This window comes from Schistocerca nitens, chromosome 8 (genome assembly GCF_023898315.1).
Source record: "Schistocerca nitens isolate TAMUIC-IGC-003100 chromosome 8, iqSchNite1.1, whole genome shotgun sequence".
Classification (NCBI taxonomy): domain Eukaryota; kingdom Metazoa; phylum Arthropoda; class Insecta; order Orthoptera; family Acrididae; genus Schistocerca; species Schistocerca nitens.
Window position 1 is genome coordinate 136,771,678 of NC_064621.1, and position 21,850 is coordinate 136,793,527.

The 21,850-nt window shown below is 44.2% G+C and overlaps 1 protein-coding gene across 1 annotated transcript in view; it reads right to left on the reverse strand.

Annotated features, from left to right (window-relative positions):
• Nucleotides 1-20,650, reverse strand: part of LOC126199448 (uncharacterized) — a 44,261-nt gene extending 23,611 nt beyond the window's left edge. The window contains exons 1-3 of the mRNA XM_049936367.1: nucleotides 20,358-20,650; nucleotides 15,697-15,928; nucleotides 2,075-2,383 (exon numbers count right to left, since the gene is read on the reverse strand). Of these exons, the coding sequence (XP_049792324.1) occupies nucleotides 2,075-2,383; nucleotides 15,697-15,928; nucleotides 20,358-20,650 (834 nt within the window). The remainder of the gene's footprint in view (nucleotides 1-2,074; nucleotides 2,384-15,696; nucleotides 15,929-20,357) is intronic.
• Nucleotides 20,651-21,850: the final 1,200 nt, after the last annotated feature.

Below are 21,850 nucleotides of genomic sequence, written 5' to 3' on the forward strand. Positions count from 1 at the left end.
TTATGCAAAATATTATGTACTCATTCATTCGAGATGACCACAGGACTAGCAATCTCACGCACCTTAACTCTTCTGTCATCTATCAACATATCATGGATTTTATCAATGATTTCTGGAGTCGTAACCTCCACAGGGCATCCAGAACGTTCAACATCACTTGTGCTCATATAGCCACTCCGAAAATTTTGAAACCACTTATAAACTGTTCTAATCGAAGGTGCAGAGTCACCGTAATGTTTATCAAGCTTCTCTTTAGTCTCCTGAGGCGTTTTGCCTTTCATAAAGTAATGTTTAATCACCACACCAAATTCTTTTTCGTCCATTTTTTGACAGTCACTCGACTTCCTTGGTTCACACGAATGCCAAACACAAAGAAATAGACCATATGGCTGAAACTCGGTGTGCGTTATTTCCAAAGATACTACTAACTAAACATGACCTCGATACGCGTGGGTGGTGCCATCTCTCGGACTTTGCACGGACTTTTCAAACGCCCATCGTATTCTCGTAACGGGTAACCCGTCACAGGATAAATTACCGAAATCATCTGACGAGGTTACGGAAGGCTGCCAAGAAGAAGCGCTGCAGAAATCTGGAGAAAGGTGCGGTTTTTCTCCAGAAAACTCCCCAGTTCATTCTGGAAAATACACTGTCACATATGCTGCTTCTTGGAGGAGTATTTCCCGAACAGGCAAAATACAGATTTTTAAAACCAAGGTTTCCAGCACTCCATCTAACGTTAGGAAAAGTCAGTAAACCCACCCGAATCGCAATACTTTAAAGAATCCAACACCCATGTATAAAACAGCACCATTGTCAGAAAAGCTAGTTTTCACTCATCTCAGCATTTATGACGTACAATGATATAATATACAATTCTCCCCACTCCATGACGTTCCTGGTGCAGCGACCGCGGATAGTATTCCGAAAGAAAAACAGTCTTGGGTGCAGGGAAACAATACGTTCATTGGCGTGCTTAACACTTATGGGGCATCATCAGAAAATTTTCAGTATATTGAAAATTGCAGAATATTAAAATTTTGTGATGACATCCCAGAAGGGCGAAACGTGTCAATAAACGTATTCATTCCCCTGCCACCGATTTGTTTTTCTTTCAGCGTGATATAATTTTGCAGGTTCACTTAACCGTATTGGTGTACACTGTATGTAAAATGTGTTGCGAACACAGTTAGTAGTGAAGAAATAATAAATTAAAAGGTCATGCGTGATGATGAAGTTATACTGCATGGGCAGCGAAAATGTAATAAAGCATAACTTTTTTCCTTTCAGTATTTGATGGTGGATTACGTGAGAAAAGGTTTAGAAAAGGTTCCAAATTATTTGTAAAGTTTGTTGGAAATTTACACATAATTTGGAACCACTTATTTTCAAATACTGGATCAATATAGTCTGTGTAATTTGCGTGCCGGGAGCTACGCTTCCTAGCGTCATATACACTGTTTCTAACTTTAATGGGTTGGGGTTGGTTTGGGTTGTTTGGGGAAGAGACCAAACTGCGAGGTCATCGGTCTCATCGGATTAGGAAAAGACGGGAAAGGAAGTCGGCCGTGCCGTTTCAAAGGAACCATCCTGACATTTGCCTGGAGCGATTTAGGGAAATCACGGAAAACCTAAATCACGATGGCCGGACGCGGGATTGAACCGCCGTCCTCCCGAATGCGAGTCCAGTGTGCTAACCACTGCGCCACCTCGCTCGGTCTAACTTTAATGCTCGACTTGTTCTGTTAAACCTTTAACGTAAGATAATTTTAAATTTATTTAAGTACCCAATACAGTTTTCCGTTGTTGTTGGAAGCCGTGAAATAGGCAACCTGCAACTGGGACGAGATGGTGTGGAAACCGTTTTTGTCGTTTAGTAATACAGGCATATCGCAGTGGAAGGTTCGTATGAAGAAAAGAGTTATCACCATCATCAACTTCGCGGTCACATCTTCATACGTTCAAGGTGGTCACTGAAACTTAATACAGTAACTGACTTCCGTATGCATATCGGCATGCTTGCTACAGACTGACAAATCCAAGAAAGTGCACAGTTCGATCATTTCTTTCTTACCTTGACCTCGACGTTGGGTTGCGGGAGGCCGACAGAGCCGAAAGGTGAGGGCTTGGTCCTTTCGGAGGAGAGGGTCATGAGCAGCTCCGTCATGCCGTACATCTGGGTGGCCGCCAACTTGAACTTGGCCTGCAGCTGGGCCTGCGTGACGCGGTCCAGCGCCGAGCCGCCGAAGACGATGAGGTGCAGCGGCGTCAGGTCCGGTTGCGGGCTCATCCTCAGCAGCTTCACGCCCAGGAAGGGCGCCATCAGGGTGCCCACCACCTGCCGCCAATGGTCCGTAAAATACGACGTAACTGTCGCGTCGGTCTTAAAAATAATACTCACTTTATCTCACCGTACAAAATATTGATCATTCCCCCTAAACAACTTACCGGTCGCTTTGGAGTCCTCTAGTTGGCATAACGAGAAACCACTGAATCGAATTGTGGAAAAAGAAATTTACGGCACAACCCAAGGGAGTGATCAGTTCACAGGACACACACTGAGGCTTCAAGTAATCATGAATTTGGTAGTGGAGGGTCTTGTGGCGGATAAAATTGTAGAGACGGAAGGAGTAAACAATTTCAAATGGAAGTAAACTGCAGTTGCTAAGCACAGTTGAAGAGACTTTCACAACAGATTAACGGGGAGATCTCTACCATATCAGTCTTCGTACTGAAGGCCAGGAGAACAACAGATAATAAAGGACTGGTACCATCGGTGGGTAAGTGACTTTCCACCACTGACGTAAGTCATGGCCGTGAAGTGAAGAAATGATGCGTTCGTTTATCAAATCAGTGCTCTAAGTCAGGTCACTGAGGAGACGTGGCAGAATGACAGAAAGGAAGTATCGTGTTTGAACATTCCAGTTGCGACGGTGCATTTACTGGGACTACGGGTTGGAAATAAACTCAGCCTCGATATCGGTCATGCCTTAATCAAAGGCAACGGGTGGGAAGCTTCCTGCTTCGGACGCGTGGTGAGTGGCTGGCTGGATAGTGGTTTCCTGCGTTGGGGAAGGTTACGAGAGCCCTGTGAAGGCTCGACACAGAGATTTTGTCCCATCCTCGGAAATGTTTGTCAAGACGCCTTGCGACCCCTGTAGTCGCTATGGTACATAGCGGTTCTGCGAACACAGACCCTGTTTTGCAGAAATAGAACGGAGGTCTCTCGGGAGCATCTAAAAGCCGAACGCGGCCACGTTGGGCCGTTCCCAGAAGAGTCGCTGCAGAACCATGGCGAGTCTGGGAACTCCGAGGCTGTTTTGCCAACCCCGGCTGCCGCATGTTGCTTTCCCGTGGACAGTAAAAGCTGTAATTCCCACGCCACTGTTATACCGGAAAATGCATCTGGAAATTGCAAGATAGGCAGTGGACTTAGAAGGGAACAGAATGACCAGTGACAGCCCTGGAAGGTTGCTTATGAGACAGCCAATCATAAGAGGGCAGAGGCAACAGGTGTTGTAGAGAAACACAAGAGAAAGAGTAGTAAAGGCAATGAGTGTTGGTGCGGAGTCCGAGCTGGTAGCGCAACTGAGGCGTTGTCTGAAACAAGGACTTAATAGCAATATATGGTAATAGAGATACAGAGTATCAATGACGTCGTCGTTTCATTCATTGTAATCCCTCGTACATGGACAACTTATGGTTGTTTCAGAATAAATGACGCTATAGTGTATTACGTACGACTTACATACTGAATGAGCTGATAATACGGTACCGCACGTAAGTTGTTTTTCCACAGATCACTGTATAACACGAACAAAAAAACAAACTTTTTCCTTACTTAACAATTAAAGAGTCAGTAAATCTAAAACTAGCGTGCTCATACCGTAAAGCAACACAATATATTTTTATTCGACAAACATAATAAGTTTCCAAAGCAACACTACATTTTAAAGGTGTTCCTGAAGCCATGATATACACCAACGAACATAACACATGCAGGGTGACAATTATAGAACTATGTAAAATAAAACTGTCATAAATTCTGAACGGTTGCGTTAGGACGTTGAAATTGCATAGTTGACTGCGGGGCATGATGGGAATTAGTATAGTATATATGGTTTGGTTTACCAATGAAGCCCACTTTCATTTGGATGCGTACGTCAATAAGCAAAATTGGCGCATTTTGGGGCACTGCGAGCCCGCATTTCGCAATCGAGGTCTCTTCTCCTCAACGGGATACTGTTTGGCGTGCAATGTCCAGTCACGGAATAATCGGTGCGATTTTCCTTGATGGCACGGTGACTGCCAAACGGTACGTGAAGGTTTCGGAAGATGATTTCATCTACATTATCAAAGGTGACCCTGATTTCGGTAAGATGTGGTTCATGCAAGATGGAGCTCGACGTCATCGAAGCAGGAGAGTGTCTGATGTCCTGGAGGAGCACTTTGGGGATCGCATTCTGGCTCTGGGGTACCCAGAGGCCACTGCCGTGGGCCTCGATTGGCCGCCATATTCTCCCGATCTCATCGCATGCGACTCCTTTTCGTGGGGCATTATTAAAGACAAGGTGTACAGCAATAACTGCAAAGCCATCGCTGAGCTGAAAACAGCCATTCAGGAGGTCATCGACTGCATCGATGTTCCGACACTTCAGCGAGTCATGCAGAATGTCGCTATTCATCTGCGCCACATCACCGCCAATGATGGCAGGCGTATCTAGCATGTCATAACGTAATCCGAATATCTATAGTAACGTTTACATGTTGAATAAAGTGTGAAAGTGTGTGCATGTCGTAGTTTGTTACTAATTTACTTTTTTTTCATATAGTTCAATATATGTCACCCTGTAATAATCCTCTATAAGAAGCTAGTAGTAACATAATCATCCATTAAATGAAATAAATGCATTTATTCAATTACAAACATACTTAGGACGCAACAATGATCAACAATGACCTGCAACAGTCTATGCGTGGTTACTACTGATCATATTTCTCTTTCGCTTCCTGAGCAGTCATTGTCTGTCGACAGTATTCTTCAGCATTTCTGCATTGTCGTCTCGAAGGAATTTGAGTATTGCGAATATATCTTTCTTCTATGCGTCCGTAATACCAGAACGAGACTTCGCTATCACCATGTCGCCCGCATCTCGTGGTCGTGCGGTAGCGTTCTCGCTTCCCACGCCCGGGTTCCCGGGTTCGATTCCCGGCGGGGTCAGGGATTTTCTCTGCCTCGTGATGGCTGGGTGTTGTGTGCTGTCCTTAGGTTAGTTAGGTTTAAGTAGTTCTAAGTTCTAGGGGACTTGTGACCACAGCAGTTGAGTCCCATAGCGCTCAGAGCCATTTGAACCATTTGAACCATCACCATGTCCGTCTTCCTTATTGGCGATATACGTCCTCGTTTCTTTATTTGGTAAGGGCTGAATGTTCCTGCATAAGTAGACCAGACGGACAATGAGTAATAAAAAATGACATATTTCTGTATTCCAAATAGTGTCTTTCCTTCGGGTTTTGTGACGTAGCATAATGACAAAGTTGATGCCCAGTTCTTAATAATATCCACTCCTTCCACCCCCTCAAAGGGTGGTGGATTCTTTCTGCAGCTCAGAAGCACTGAAGTACATTGGCGTACATTCTCAAAGTTTTAAACAATCCTTAGCATTTTTCCATATAGACCTTATTCGCATTGACTGTATAAGTATCCCCGAATTGGAAATACGTGTTGTATGATTACTTTGTTTGATTTTGAAAGCGAAGCACAAAATCGTACCACGATCATATTTTTGTTTTGTCCTTCAGATGAATCCAATAGTCTTAATGCATTTTAGCTTCTGGAGTTCCTTACTTATGACGTCATGTAAAGAGAAACAAAGAGAATTTGAAGTTTTTTTGGTGAACCTTCGAGAAACCAATAAAATGTACTTGATTGGTCATTGTGACAGTGAACATTAAATACATAGAGCCAAGGCAGCAGTAATTCTCAGTTTAGGCAGAGTCAGGTTCTGTGCTTAATGAAACTCGAGCGCTAAGGTATATATGTTGTCAAGTTTTGCCGACTTCAGATACTTGTACTTGAGTTTATTGTACTCCGCAACCTTAAGTTTGGGTTCTTCATATACCTCTTTGTGAAGTTCATTTGCACTGACACTCAATATAACTTCACACTCCCGGGAGAAACCACAGTTATCAGTTCTTGGTTTTCGAAACGAATACGGACTATTTTCTCTAAAGAACTTATGATAAGTCTTATACTTTATCTGGAGTACCGTATTCGTTTCATGAAGAAAATGATCCCTGAACAAAGTGAATAATTTTGCAACACTGAGCTCAGGGTTGTCAAAATATTTCCTCTGGGACTTGCCTTGACAATGATGCGATAGTTCGGAAGGAAACGGGTCCCAGTGAAAGCAGACCGCGTCCCAGATTTCCGCTGCATTTTTGTGCGGTCTGTTGCTGTGTTTCCCTCTACTATTGTAAGAGCTGTAGCTTTCAAAGCCCTTAAAACTATTTTCAAACGACTCTCGGTAACTTGCAAGATACTTCGGAATAGCAATTTACAAACTACTGTCTTATAATTGTTGCATTTTATGTGGTATATATAGGCGGAGCAACTATTCCGACCAGACTTAGGCGCATTAGATGTTGTAGATGGTGTTTTCTTTTCAATTAAACTTAACATCAGTGTATCTTGTGTGTTCTTCTCACCTAAATCCCTAAATCATTCATGCATCTGTTGTTGATCTGTTGGGCATACTTTTAGATAGCTTTCCTTTGTGCGACATTTCTTACTGACTGCAAACTTCTTAGACAGATTTTCTTACCGGTTTTAGGCGAAATATAATCCTGTGCTGAATTTCTCTTCTTCTTCGCGACCTCTTTCTTCTCTTTCTGAATTGTACGTTTCCTTCCAATTAAGTGGTTCTCATAATCACTCTCCGTATTGGATATACTACCACAATCACTTCTCATATTTTGTTTGTATTCACTATTCACTTCCTATGCGATGTTGACAAACGTAAATTCCACCCTACGGACATCCTGTCGCTGACAAATATGTCTGCACTGGTACGAGCGGCTTGTAAGTAGTCTACTGGCTTCGGCGGTCGGTGGAAAAACGACTTGGTGCAACACGGCCGTCAAATGTTTCTAGAGGGTGTTACGTCTGTCGGAGAGTAATAATAATTTGTGAGCACAAAGACTGGTTCCCACAGATGAAATTGCTGTAGGAAACGGAGAAACGACTTAATGGACCTTTAGTTGTTTTCTCATGGAACGCCTCAATTGTGAAGGAAGAGGCGTGAGGAGTCGGAAGCAGCTCGGAGGACGAGAGGGCAGTTCAGCAAAGACCGGTGGAGAATGGAGAGGCGCATTGCTCACTGTCAAAGGTGAAGCGCCGTAGTGAAATTCCTGCAGTTTTATTTATTGGTGGTAGCAAATAATTCTGATCGGTCGAAGGCTACAGGACTGGTAGTTTGTGGGTGTTACTAAATGTCAGGAACAATGATAATATCTAAAGGTATAAAAGAAGATAGTTTAAACTTTATTTGTAATAGTGTAAAGAAAGGGCGTTTACTAGACCAAATAAATGCAGAAACTAGAGGAGATCTTGCTCTCAAAGTGTAAAAGGATGGAAATAGATATAAAGGATGTCAACAGATACCCATTCCACTTCTGATTATATTGCTATGTAACTTTAACAGTTAGTCTCTGCCGGCCGCGGTGGTCTAGCGGTTCTAGGCGCGCAGTCCGGAACCGCGCGACTGCTACGGTCGCAGGTTCGAATCCTGCCTCGGGCATGGATGTGTGTGATGTCCTTAGGTTAGTTAGGTTTAAGTAGTTCTAAGTTCTAGGGCACTGATGACCACAGCTGTTAAGTCCCATAGTGCTCAGAGCCATTTGAGCCAGTTAGTGATAAATGTGCCGTCATTCCGTTTTCAGCGTCCATAGTAATCATTGTGTGATGATAGCCTAGGTTTGTGTGTATATTTCTGCATTGGTTTCCCTACCATTCAACGGAAGCTGAGTCTTGGGGACAGTCGGAGAGGTCACTAGCTGCGGTTTAGAACAATTCCCCTTGTCTCACGGGGTGAACCTTTCATAGCGAGGCTGGTGACCCAAAATAATAAAAGTTATAAAAGCTGGCTTGAGTCATTGATTTGATTAAGTAGAACATTTAAGGGAGGGAACGTTGCACAGTGATCATTGGTTTATCAATGCGGACTCTCCACCGTTTCTACAAGTGATGGTATACCACTCGCAGTCCCACCGCATGTGAACAGTGGTCGTACAAAGGGCCTAACCAACAGGAACTGGTGACGAAGTGTCACGTTTTATCTACTGCAACAGATTTCAAACTCGACAGGAATTGCTGCTGTAGGTGAATGCAAGTCCATCTCAATCAGGTTCCGAAAAAACATTACGTGGGGCATTGCTTGCTATGGACATTTGGGGTCGGGTACCTCGCGAAAGCCCATTACTCACAGTGGCACATACAGATGGACGCCTTCAGTGGGCCAAACAATATAGAAATCGAGCAGTGACTGACTGGTGGTTCGTTGTGTGGTCCGACGAATCGCAATTTTATTTCTTTTCGAACGGTGCGAGGCGTAGATTCAAGTGCCGTCCAACAATCTTTTAATCCGTAGTGAGTGGACTGTTTTGTTCCCACCAGAAGAAGTTCTGTGACGTTTCGGCCCGATGATTTGAACAGACTCATTCACGTTACCTTGAACACGAATCAGGATATTTATTTCAACATTCTAGGTAACTACGTTTTGCTTTAATTCCACATATGAGTACACCGTTGACATAAAATCACAAGGACTGTCGCGTTCACAGTGTTCTTGGTTTGACAAACATATAATCGAAGACTTTCCATGTGACCCTGAAAACTGTGTCACTGTGAGATTACACATTATCGCTCTTGCCTGCGACACAGCTGAGAATTATATATATATATATATATATATATATATATATATATATATAATTCTCAGCTGTGTCTATATATATATATAGTCTTAAGTGGTGAACAGAAGAAATCATTTAGATATACTGTTAAGCCAATCGCAGTTCTTCTAAGCCAAGATGCAGTCTTAGACATCCACAGATGACAGCATTTAGAATAGTCCTGTTGTTAAGTACACTGAACAAGAGAATTAAAGGGCTACTTTTTTTTGAAAATTCGTAATTATTTGCCAGTGCAACATGTAAGTGTGAAATCGGGCTCAAAGGTGCCTAAAGATTCCTGTGCAGCGGTGCAAAAGTGTGGCCCCCTTCGACATCACTCTCGTCTACACGACGCTGCAAACTGTAAGATGTCGCCACATGCTGAAAATAGGTCATAGCTCAGAAGTTCATGTGAGCTTTAACGTCGGTTACTGATGTCACATTGGCACCGAATTTCACCAAAATTCTGCCCAATGGCACGGTGGACATTTCACAGGTTGGGAAGGTCGACACATCCTGTTTTACTCACATTTCACCTTTTTTACCGCCTCTGCGACTGAGATCAGAATCGCAAAGCTCAGCGTTGAAATCATGCTGTTTCCTGACGTGCAGCCGAGGATAGCGTTTCAGCACACCACCGGTCAGAATCGACACGAAAAGCTATAAGGGTGTGGCATAGGGGACGTCAGTGGAACCCCTTCCCTTGAGGCGTTGATTCCCACACATTTTGCGGTCGAAAACGACAGTTCACAGAGCGATGAGCAATGCCCAATGGCACGGTGGACATTTCACAGGTTGGGAAGGTCGACACATCCTGTTTTACTCACATTTCACCTTTTTTACCGCCTCTGCGACTGAGATCAGAATCGCAAAGCTCAGCGTTGAAATCATGCTGTTTCCTGACGTGCAGCCGAGGATAGCGTTTCAGCACACCACCGGTCAGAATCGACACGAAAAGCTATAAGGGTGTGGCATAGGGGACGTCAGTGGAACCCCTTCCCTTGAGGCGTTGATTCCCACACATTTTGCGGTCGAAAACGACAGTTCACAGAGCGATGAGCAACAGCACTACGTTCTTGACGCTCTTTGACAGAGATAACACCCCACGGACGCTATAACTGTTCCCTAAGGACATCGTGGCCTAGCAACCCCACTGAAGGTGTTCACAACCATTTGGAGTGCAGTGAGTCCGCAATTTTTGCTATCGAGTAGACTATGAAACCACAAGGGACAACTCAAAACCATTCGACGAAATTTGAACGCGATACGAAGCAGCAAATACGGCTTATGCTTTTTCAGACTTCCTGCTTTGAGCCCTCTTTTGGCGTGACCACAGAGGGGTTGGCACTGACACATGTGTGAATAAAATGGCAAAGGGACTTTCCAGGAATCTCCGATTCCGCAAAACACTCAGTTGCATATATCCACATTTCTTGAGCACTTTAAAAATGTACTTGTATGGAGAAAACCTGTTGCAGAATCCTCGGCGCCTGCATGTAGACAACCACTTGACACATCTCCATTCCAGCATGTGTACTAGCAGATGTGCAGGACCCTCTCACGGTTCTTTTTTTTTTTTTGTACAGGTGAGTTTTTAAAGTGCTCAACAGACTTGAGTAGATGGCACAGGCAGTAGTGCCGAACTGGGAGCCCTTAGAGGGACTACTTGTTTAAGCATGTGTCAGTGTTGCACACTTCCAAGAACACGCCACAAGAGGATGCAAAGCGGGAGCGGGAGGGCTGAGTGGTTTTGAACGGTGCCTTTTGGTTCCACAGTGTACAATTCGGCAAAAATTGTGGTCGCACTGCACTTCAAAGGAGGACGATCACCTTCAATAGACTATCCCACGATGTCCTTAGAGAAGTGCTGAAGCATCTGTAGGATGTCAGCAGTGTCAAAGGTTGCCAAGAAAGTGTTTCTGTTGCTCCTCGCAAATTGTGTGGGAATCAGCGCCTCAAGGGAAGCTCTGGCTTCATTGGTGCTCTTTATCCCTCCTCTTGAGGCTTTTCGTGTATTGGAAATGCTTTCCTCGCCACTCATAAACATTTCTGGGCACTCAGCTTTGACATCCACCGGGGAGACATCCAGAGAATGGGTAAATGTGGGAAAGAGAGGCAGAGACGACCTTCCCATCAGGCGACACGTCCACTGTGGCACTGGGCAGAATTGTAAAATTGGGTGCCAATGTGACACCATTTAACTCACGTTAAAGCTCACATGCACTTCTGACCTCTGGCCTTTTTTTTTCGCATATGTCCATATCTTGCTGTTTGAAGCGCTCCTAGCCCAACGATAATGTCATAAGGCGCCGTGCATTTGTACCACCACAGGAGAGAGTGTTAAGCACCTCTAAGCCCAATTTCAAACTTACACCTTGCAGTGGGAAACAATTACAAAGTTTGGTTGGTGGGTCACATCGTCCATAAATAGCCCTTTTAAATCCATCCCATGCATGTTCGATCGGGTTCATGTCTGGAGAGCATGCTGGCCACTCTTGTCGAGTGATGTCGTTATCCTGAAGGAAGTCATTCGCAAGATGTGCATGATGAGGGAGCGAATTGTCTTCCATGAAGACGAATGCCTCGCCAATATGCTTCCAATTTGGTTGCACTATCGGTCGCAGGATGGCATTCACGTATAGTACAGCTTTCCATGATCCCCAATGGCGCATGTCGGCCCCACGTATTGCCACCCCAAAACAGCAGAGAACGTCCACCTTGCTGTACTCACTTGACAGTGTGTCTAAGGCAGGGCTTAACAACTGGCCTGTTTTGAGCGCGAGTACTCGCGTCTGCTCAGGCACGTGCTCGCGAGAAGGTGCAAGGTCGCGGAGTAGGGAGGGAGGGGAAATGCGCGCGCACCTATGAATAGGACCGCAGCGGGCCTATTGAATTCGCGCCGACTGTGTAACGTTAAAAGTACTACGATCAGCTCTAACAGTCACTTCGCTGGTTAAGAATCATGTCAAGTCGCCGTTGTGTAACCCCAACCATTCTTTCGCAGTTCAACCCCCATTAGGAGGAATTTTATCTGTTTACAGAAAAAGATGGTGTTGCAAAATGTTTAGTATGTCACAAAACGCTGAATTCTTTTAGGAAATTTAATTTGCAGCGACATTATATGTCGTAGCACGCGAAATACTACGGAAGTGGAAAATGTGATGGACCAGATCGTGCACAGGAAGTTATTAAACTTAAAAGGAAGCTATCCGAAGGAGATCTGGATGACGAAGAAAAATCAACTGAGGCACTCTCAGAGTGAGCAACAAAATTGCTTTGTTTTTAGCACAATCCCTGCGCCCCTTCACTGATGGCGATTTAATAAAAGATGTTTGTTAGTTGCAGCGGAACATTTGTGTCCATCTCAAGTTGAACAGTTTCGGATTGTGCCATTATCTGACATGACCATTATGCGTCGCATACAGGACATGGCAGACGACGTCCAGAGCCAGCTTGCAAATATCTATAAAGATTTTATGGCGTATTCTCTAGCTCTGGACGAAAGTGTTGATATCACTGGAACAGCGCAGCTTTCCATATTTATTAGAGGTGTTAATAGAGATCTTCAGGTGAGGAAGGAGCTCCTCGATGTAGTAGCCATGAAGAACACTACAACCGGAGGTGATATTTTAAGTAGTGTTGAAGAAAGTGTTGAAAATATAGGATTGTCGTGGAATTCTTTAGTTTCAGTGTCTACAGACGGTGCACCAGCGATGACAGGGAAAAAATTAGGTTTCGTTGCGCTGTTGAAGGAGAAAATGCAAAAACTGACCGTGCCGAATGAAATAAGGGGCATTCACTGTGTGATCCACCAGGAAAACTTATGTGCAAAGAGTATCACTCTAAAAAATGTGATGAGTGTTGTTCGTACAACCAATTATATAAGGAAGCATGGGCTACAACACAGACAATTTAAAAGCTTTCTTGAGGATGTAGAAAGCCAGTATGGTAGCCTGCCTTATTACAGCGAGGTCCGCTGGCTTAGTCGTGGCGAATTATTAAATCGAATTTTTGCCTATTAGATGAGATAAATATGTTCATGGAAATAAATAACATGTGTGTTCCTGAATTGAAAGAGCCTTCATGGAAATGTGATCTCGGGTTCTTAGCAGATTTAACTAGCCACCTGAATGCTTTGAACATTTCACTACAAGGTAAAGATCTGCTAATTACTCATTTCATAGATCGAATACGAGCTTTTAAAATGAAATTGACACTTTGGGTGAGTCAGCTGGAAACAGGAAATCTAGCTCATTTTCCTAAATTATCATCCATGCAAGATGTTCACAAAGACTGTGTACGTTATTCACATAGTTTAGTTGCCCTTAAGGAAGAATTTGATCAACGCTTTCAAGACCTGACAGCACTAGACAGTGATTCTGATCTGTTCTCCTCTCCATATTCAGCGAATATTGAAGAGATTCGTCCTGAGCTGCAACTAGAAATTATTGACCTGCAGTGTGACAGAGAATACAGAGACAAATATCAGAACAAGAAAAACATTTTGGAATTTTACAGACACTTCCCTCATGATAGATTTCCTCATTTGCACAAACTGGCGGCTACAATAATATCAATGTTCGGTTCCATATATGTTTGTGAATAACTGTCCTCTGCAATAAAATGTAACAAGACGCGCCTGAGAAACGCATTGTCTGATCGAAATTTAAACTGCACGCTGCGCCTACGATGCACAAGAACAATTACTCCGAACATAGACGCAATTGTAAAGGGCAAAAAGTACAAGATAACAGAGAATCCCACACTTCAGTGACACCTTTTATTGTGTAACAGTTCACAAATTAGTACGAATGTAGAGGCATACACTAAGCTAATAAAATTATGTGGCACGTGTACATTCTCCTTTATTTGTTTCATTTGTCACAGTAATAATTCGTGAGTGATATCCCTGCAGGTGGCCGCGGATTCACATTGACTGGCGGCAGCTGTTGTGTGCACCACGTGATCTCCCCACTCTCCGCTCTGGTCCGGTAGTGGGGCTAGCGTGCTCGCGCTGCTCCGTGCTCGCGCCTTGCTGCTCACAGCTTGCTCCGCGAGCACGTATGTTGTGAAGCCCTGGTCTAAGGCTTTCAGCCTGACCGGGTTGCCTCCAAACACGTCTCCGACGATTGTCTGCTTGAAGGCTTTGCGACACTCATCGGTGAAGAGAACGTGATGCCAATCCTGAGCAGTCCATTCAGCATGTTGTTGGGCCCATCTGTACCGCGCAGCATGGTGTCGTGGTTGCAAAGATGGACCTCGCCATGGACGTCGGGAGTGAAGTTGCGTTTCGTGGAGCCTCTTACGCATAGTCTGAGTGGTATCACGACGTCTTGTGGCTGCACGAAAAGTATTATTCAACATGGTGGCATTGCTGTCAGGGTTCCTCCGAGCCGTAATCCGTAGGTAGCGGTCATCCGCTGAAGTAGTAGCCCTTGGGCGGCCTGAGCGACGCATGTCATCGACAGTTCCTGTCTCTCTGTATCTTCTTCATGTCCGAGCAACATCGCTTTGGTTCACTCCCTTGTTGAGAGCCTTTCTTGGCACAAAGTAACAATGCGGGCGCGATCGAGCTGAGGTATTGACCGTCTAGGCATTGATGAATTACAACGTGAGCAGTGTACCTCCTTCCTGGTGGAATGACTGGAACTGATCGGCTGTCAGACCCTCTCCGTCTAATAGGTGCTGCTCATGAATGGTTGTTTGCATTTTTGGGCGGGTTTAGTGACATCTCTTAACAGTCAAAGGGACTGTGTCTGTGATACAATATCCACTTTCGTCTATCTTCAGGAGTTCTGGGAACCAGGGCATGCAAACTTTTTTTTAATGGGTGTAAAATGCTTTCATATTTGAAGCAATTTTTTTCATGAAAATCTTAAAATTACACCATTGTATTGCTTCCCCATATAGTCCTCATTCGTGTTAAGTTAGCTAATGTATTAAAGAGTTAACAATTTTCCTGTGCATACAATTCTGCTGCTTCACAAATTCGGAATCGAACGAGCACAGAATGTAAGGTACACTAGTTAAACAAATGACGCTAGTAACCCTCATTACCTTAATTTATCAGTTGTCAGTACGTTTAAGACACAAATTTTCCAGTAAAGATCTACAGTATTGGGATTTTTTCCCCTCTAAAACCGTATTACGCATCAGTTTAACATTTGCGTATTAAGTGTATTGTGTTTCCGTTCCACTCCCTACTTTCTGAAGCTGCATGAAAACGGAGATTACTTGCGACTAGCCCGCATACACAGCGAATATGGTCGCCTGCGTTCATCTAAGGTGGGCAAAATAAATGTAGTGCAGAAAATATTTCACACACCTTAAGATATACAACCCAACTTACATGATCTCTCCTCGATGGAGGTGATGTAAGATGGGTTGCCTATCTAAAGATGCATGAAATTTTTACCATGTCTGTTTTATTTTGCCCACGACAGTGGGGTACAACATGTGTATTTGTGTATGTTATTTAGTTGTATTCCCAGTATCTCAAAGTGGATGTGACGTATAATAGCATTTACCTGGATGTCTTACCATAGTAATGTCATTTATATTACTTGCCTCACATTTTTACTTCTGCAGTTGAGGAACTTGAAATGGACGCAGCGGCTGGAGTACTTCCGGTACTTCGAAGTAAAATAAGTAAGTGGCAATGAAAGAGCAATGATGGTGTTATCCGATAACTGCGAGTAATGGGTCACTAGGAGATATGGAACGTGCAAGAATACAGCAACTGACCTTGTGCTCGCGCAGAGTCTTCAAGAAAAGTGATTCCTTGAACTGAGCCATGGTGACTATCCTGCTGCCGGCGTTGATGGACAGCAGTAGAAGTGCGACTGCGGATATCCAGAAGGCAGGAGACAGCACCAAAAATGATCCATCACCCAGCATCATCATCAGCTTCTTCTCTCTATCATTAGGAGAAAAGGAGCATTTGAAATATTGAATTGTCAAGATCTGGCCACAGAGGCTGACAAAAATTAAGCAGATTTCACATATTCGTTTGGAAACTTTTTCTCTGAAAACCACTCATACAGGTAACTACCACAGAGAAAAGCAACTCGTATGAGATCTAATTAGTTTAATGGACTGGACAGTGCTGCCTCAAATGACAACAAATCAAATAGTACTTTGCTTAATCTTAATCCGATTGGCACCTGTAAAACTCGAGATGGTTCTGCCAAAAGAAGAATATTCATGACTGTTATTGTACAATGCCCGACAAAATAGTCACTGCACCTTGCGACAGGCAACACATTCTACACATCCGGGACGGATGATGTACATTCGGTTGCTATCATAAGGTGTATGAAATTTTTTTCTGGGCCAGTTTTAATTTGCCCACCCCGTAGTTCACAAGTATCAACTGTTTCGGTTAAGCAATCGAGGATCAGTTTAAAGCAGTGATTTCAGTCTTATTTACCCAGACATCAACTAGTATTTGTTGACATACCGAATGAAACGTATTTATTTATTGCTTATTTAGGCTGATCGGATGACTGCTTAAGGCTCTCTTTTACATCTGATCAGGACCAACACTAACCAAACATATTCAGAAGAAAAATAATATTAGTAATAATAATGATTGACACAAATAACTATAATAAAGGACATTAAGAATGCTATTGATTATTTTAGCTCATTTGAACTGAAAGGAGTCTACTGGGGCACACTTGTATGTGGCACCCGAATATGATAATAATACTAATGTAAACTAAAATGAAACTACTATGTTATAAACGATGTATGTGTCTGACAGGCTTTATAAAGCAGATCGATGACTATGCACGACCGCAAAACAAAAGATACTGATTCCGGTCTGAGATTGTAGTGTTGGAGTAAGAGATCGCTTGGCGCACAGTAGCAGGTAGCTGTCTGTGAGCGAGAGGGTGGCGTAGGCGATTTTTATGGTGTGCTCTGTGAAGCTTAGAATGTAATGTAGGAATTAGGAGTACATGTATTGTTGGAGGTATGAATGTGGAAGCAGAAGTCTTCTTGCAAGCAGGGTAAAGAGGTGAAATATTTATGAATCTCGTTTTGTCACCGCGTTAGTCTAGAAGAGTTGGCTGTAATTGGAAATTGTTGAGTAACTCCAGAATGTACGTAAACAGATTTGATGTAAAAGCTAGTTAGATATTTCCCTTTTGTAATGTTTCTAAGACCTGTTAACAAAGGTATATGTAATTCAATGATTTGTATTTATGCTTTTTTGTGAGGTTAGATAATTCTTGCTGTGTACATCTCATTGTTGTGACTCAATTACTAAAAAGGATGTAGTTATTCTGAGTAACGTAATTTCAATTGTCAGATGTTTTGGAAATCCAAACCTAACTTCGAATACAGTGTTAGTAATTCACCGAAATCAGTAGCGCCTCCCCGCCCAGGTCACATGTTTTTCAAAGACATTGAATTTTTCTTAAATGTTTTCATTTATCCGCCAAAAGAATTTCATGTACATTTCAATGTATTAGGACCAGCATTGCACACCGCTGAGCCTGTACCAAGTATATTTTATTCTTCTCCATGAGAGACGAGAACATATCGCGTTCCACCGTTGCTGCTTTAGAGATAAGACAATTTTATTTATTTGTTACGTGCACAGGTACCAAAGCTATCACTTTTGAACAGGGTCAGAGGATTCAGTACCTAAGGGGCTGCATGTATTCTGCAGTGACTGCATTTCTTTATTGGTATTGGGAGTTGCATTTCCCAATCAGCTCGTATGAAGTTTTTGCTAACAATATCACAGAGTAAGTACACCACTTGCAGTTGCATCAAGCTAAACGATAACGCCAGTTTTCTATCCGTTCCTCAGTCACGCATTCATTCAATAAATATTTAAAGAACGTTACACTTTCATTCAACGTAATCTAAAGTGGAATTTTTAAAGAACGTTACAGAAGTTATGGTTAGTATTATCAGAACCGGAAGAGATAAAGAAGGAGGAAAAGAATGATATGGCATTGACAAGGGTAGGATGGAGTCCAGGTCTGCACACAGTTCTAATCTGCCATGAAGGTTTTTATTCCCGTTATTTAGAGGAAAGAACGGAATTTTAAAAAAGAAGTCGGCCGACTTTGGGGGGGGGGGGGGGGGGGATGTTGGGAAGAGGGAATTGATGAGAGAGAGCTGCAGACTAGTACATGGGAGAAATGGCTATTGTAATAGAAGGTGGGCCATTACCTGTCTCTCGCAGTTGAAGTTTAAAAGGAATATAAAATATATTTGTAGTAGATACGAATATGCACAATACTATAGCGAAGACTTCGAGGCAGATGTCTCGGTTTGTGAACTCAAAATCGCTAAAGAAACTGGCTTACTACCACTCGAACCTGGGATCTTTGCCTTGCGCGGGCGCGCGCTCTGCTACTTGACGTGTCTAACCACAGCTCATCACCCTTACTCAGCTTTATTGCCACTAGTACCTCAACTCCTACTTCACAAACTTCACAGTTCTACTCCATTGCTTGTGGGACTAACACTGCGGAAAGAAGGAAGTGTTACTCCTCCTAGGTGTGCCCGACAACTTCTGTGTTGTTTGGAAGGTAGGAGATGAGGTACTAGTGGAAGTACTGTATATGAGGGCGAGAGTTGTGGTTCGATAGCCAGTCGGTAGAGTACTTAATCACGAAAAGCAAAGATACCAGGTTCGAATCCAGGTGTGCACACAGTTTTCATCTACCTTTTAGTTTTTATTCACGCCATTTACAGCCATTTCTCCAATTTTGTAAGAAATTATGCACAGAAAATAGGTAAAACAATATTGTAACCCTAGCTACAACTACACGACTGACAATTAAAATTGCTACACCACGAAGATGACGTGCTACAGACGCGAAATTTACCGACAAAAAAAGGATGCTGTGATATGCAAAGGATTAGCTGACATGGGGAAAGTTTGCAACCGATTTCTCATACACAAACAGCAGTTGACTGGCGTTGCCTGGTGAAACGTTGTTGTGATGCCCCGTGTAAGGAGAAATACGTACCATCACGTTTCCGAATCTGATAAAGGTCGGATTGTAGCCTATAGCGATTTCGGTTTATCGTATCGCGACATTGCTGCTCGCGTTGGTCGAGATCCAATGACTGTTAGCAGAATATGGAATCGGTGGGTTCCGTAGGAACGCCGTGCTGCATCCCAACGGCCTCGTATCACTATCAGTCGAGATGACAGGCATTTTATCCGCATGGCTGTAACGGATCGTGCAGCCACGTCTCGATCCGGTGAGTCAACAGATGGGGACGTTTGCAAGACAACAACCATCTGCACGAACAGTTCGACGACGTTTGCAGCAGCATGGACTATCAGTTGGGAGACCATGCCTGCGGTCACCCTTGACGCTGAATCACAGACAGGAGCGCCTACGATGGTGTACTCAACGACAAACCTGGGTGCACGAATGGTAAAACGTCATTTTTTCGGGTGAATCCAGGTACTGTTTACAGCATCATGATGGTCGCATCCATGTTTGGCGACATTGCGGTGCACGCACATTGGAAGCTTGTATTCGTCATCGCCATACTGGCGTATCACCCGGCGTGATGGTATGGGGTGCCATTGGTTACACGTCTCGGTCACCTCTTGTTCGCATTGACGGCACTCTGAACAGTGGACGTTACATTTCAGATGTGTTACAACCCGTGGCTCTACCCTTCATTCGATCCCTGCGAAACCCTACATTTCAGCAGGATAATGGACGACCGCATGTTGCAGGTCCTGTACGGGCCTTTCTGGATACAGAAAATGTTCGACTGCTGCCCTGGCCAGCACATTCTCCAGTTCTCTCACCAACTGAAAACGTCTGGTCAATGGTGGCCGAACAACCGGCTCGTCACAATACGCCAGTCACTACTCGTGATGAACTATGGTATCGTGTTGAAGCTCCATGGGCAGTTGTACCTGCACACGCCATCCAAGCTCTGTTTGACTCAATGCCCAGGCGTATCAAGGCCGTTCTGGGTACTGATTTCTCAGGATCTATGCACCGAAATTGCGGAAAATGTAATCACATGTCTGTTCTACTATAATATATTTGTCCAATGAATAATCGTTCATCATCTGCATTTCTTCTTGGTGTAGCAATTTTAATGGCCAGTAGTGTAGATAATACCGAATATTTTCACAGTTAAGTATTGAAAAGGTGCGAGAGTATCGTGAAATCTGCCTGTTTCCTCGGGGATTCTGAGACAGCAGTACCCACACGGAGAGTCACCACTTGACAATGGCCAAGGAGTGCTCTGTCGTAAGCTTTTCTGTTTTAAAACACTTGACATTGCTGTATGCTAGAGAGAATTTTATCACTATTTCGGTAGTGTAGTGAAAACAATCGGTCGTATTAGCGCCTCAGTTGACCTGGGCGCAGTTATAGAGGGAGAGGTGTGAAGACAAGACTCACGTGCCGATGGCGAGCAGCTGCAGCAGCCCCCGGTGCGAGACCTCGACGCCTTTGGGGTAGCCAGTGGTGCCGGACGAGCAGAGCACCACGGCTGGAGAGTCTAGCGGCCGCTCTTCCACCTCCACCTCCACCCCCGCCTCTGCCTGGGGCTCGGCGGCATCGCTCGCCTCCTCCTCGAACCACTTGAACACGTCCGCACTGCTGAGCACAGTGGCTGCCGACTGCTCGTACAGGGCGTTCGGCTTGTCAGATACCACCACCCGTGGACGGAGGATGGCGAGTACGTGGCGCATCTCGTCTGTTGACGCAAAGCAGTGATTTTCATAATGAAAGTCAACATAGGAACAGTTACACTGACGCACTATAACGTAAAATCTCTGGATGAATGCAGCGCCGTAAGCCTTTATAAATTCGTTTTGTTAACACAATCTCGTTATACACTACTGACCATTAAAGTTGCTACACCAAGATGAAGTGCAGATGATAAAAGGGTATTCATTGGACAAATATATTATACTATAACTGACATGAGATTACATTTTCACACACTTTGGGTGCATAGATCCTGAGAAATCAGTACCCAGAACAACCAACTCTGGCCGTAATAACGGCCTTGATACGCCTGGGCATTGAATCAAACAGAACTTCGATACCACAGCTCATCAAGAGTAGTGACTGGCGTATTGTGATCAGCCAGTTGCTCGGCCACCATTGACCAGACGTTTTTTTAGTGAGAGATTTAGAGAATGTGCTGGCCAGGGCAGCAGTCGAACATTTTCTGTATCCAGAAATGCCCGTACAGGACCTGCAACATGCGGTCGTGCATTATCCTGCTGAAATGTAGGCTTTCGCAGGGATCGTAGGAAGGGTAGTACCACGGGTCGTAACGCATCTGAAATGTAACGTCCACTGTTCAAAGTGCCGTCAATGCGAAGAATAGGTGACCGAGGCGTGTAGCCAATGGCACCCCATACCATCACGCTTTCAATGTGCGTTCACAGTGATGTCGCCAAACACGGATGCAACCGTCATCATGCTGTAAACAGAACCTGGATTCATCCGAAAAATGACGTTTTGCCATTCGTGCACCCAGGTTCGTCGTTGAGTACACCATCGCAGGCACTCCTGTCTGTGATGGAGCGTCAAGGGCGACCGCAGGCATGGTCTCCCAACTGATAGTCCATGCTGCTGCAAACGTCGTCGAACTGTTCGTGCAGATGGTTGTTGTCTTGCAAACGTCCCCATCTGTTGACTCACCGGATCGAGACGTGGCTGCACGATCCGTTACAGCCATTCGGATAAGATGCTTGTCATCTCAAGTGCTAGTGATACGAGGCCGTTGGGATCCAGCACGGTGTTCCGTATTACCCTCCTGAACCCACGGATTCCATATTCTGCTAACAGTCATTGGATCTCGACCAACGCGAGCAGCAATGTCGTGATACGATAAACCGTAATCGCGATAGGCTACAATCCGACCTATATCAAAGTCG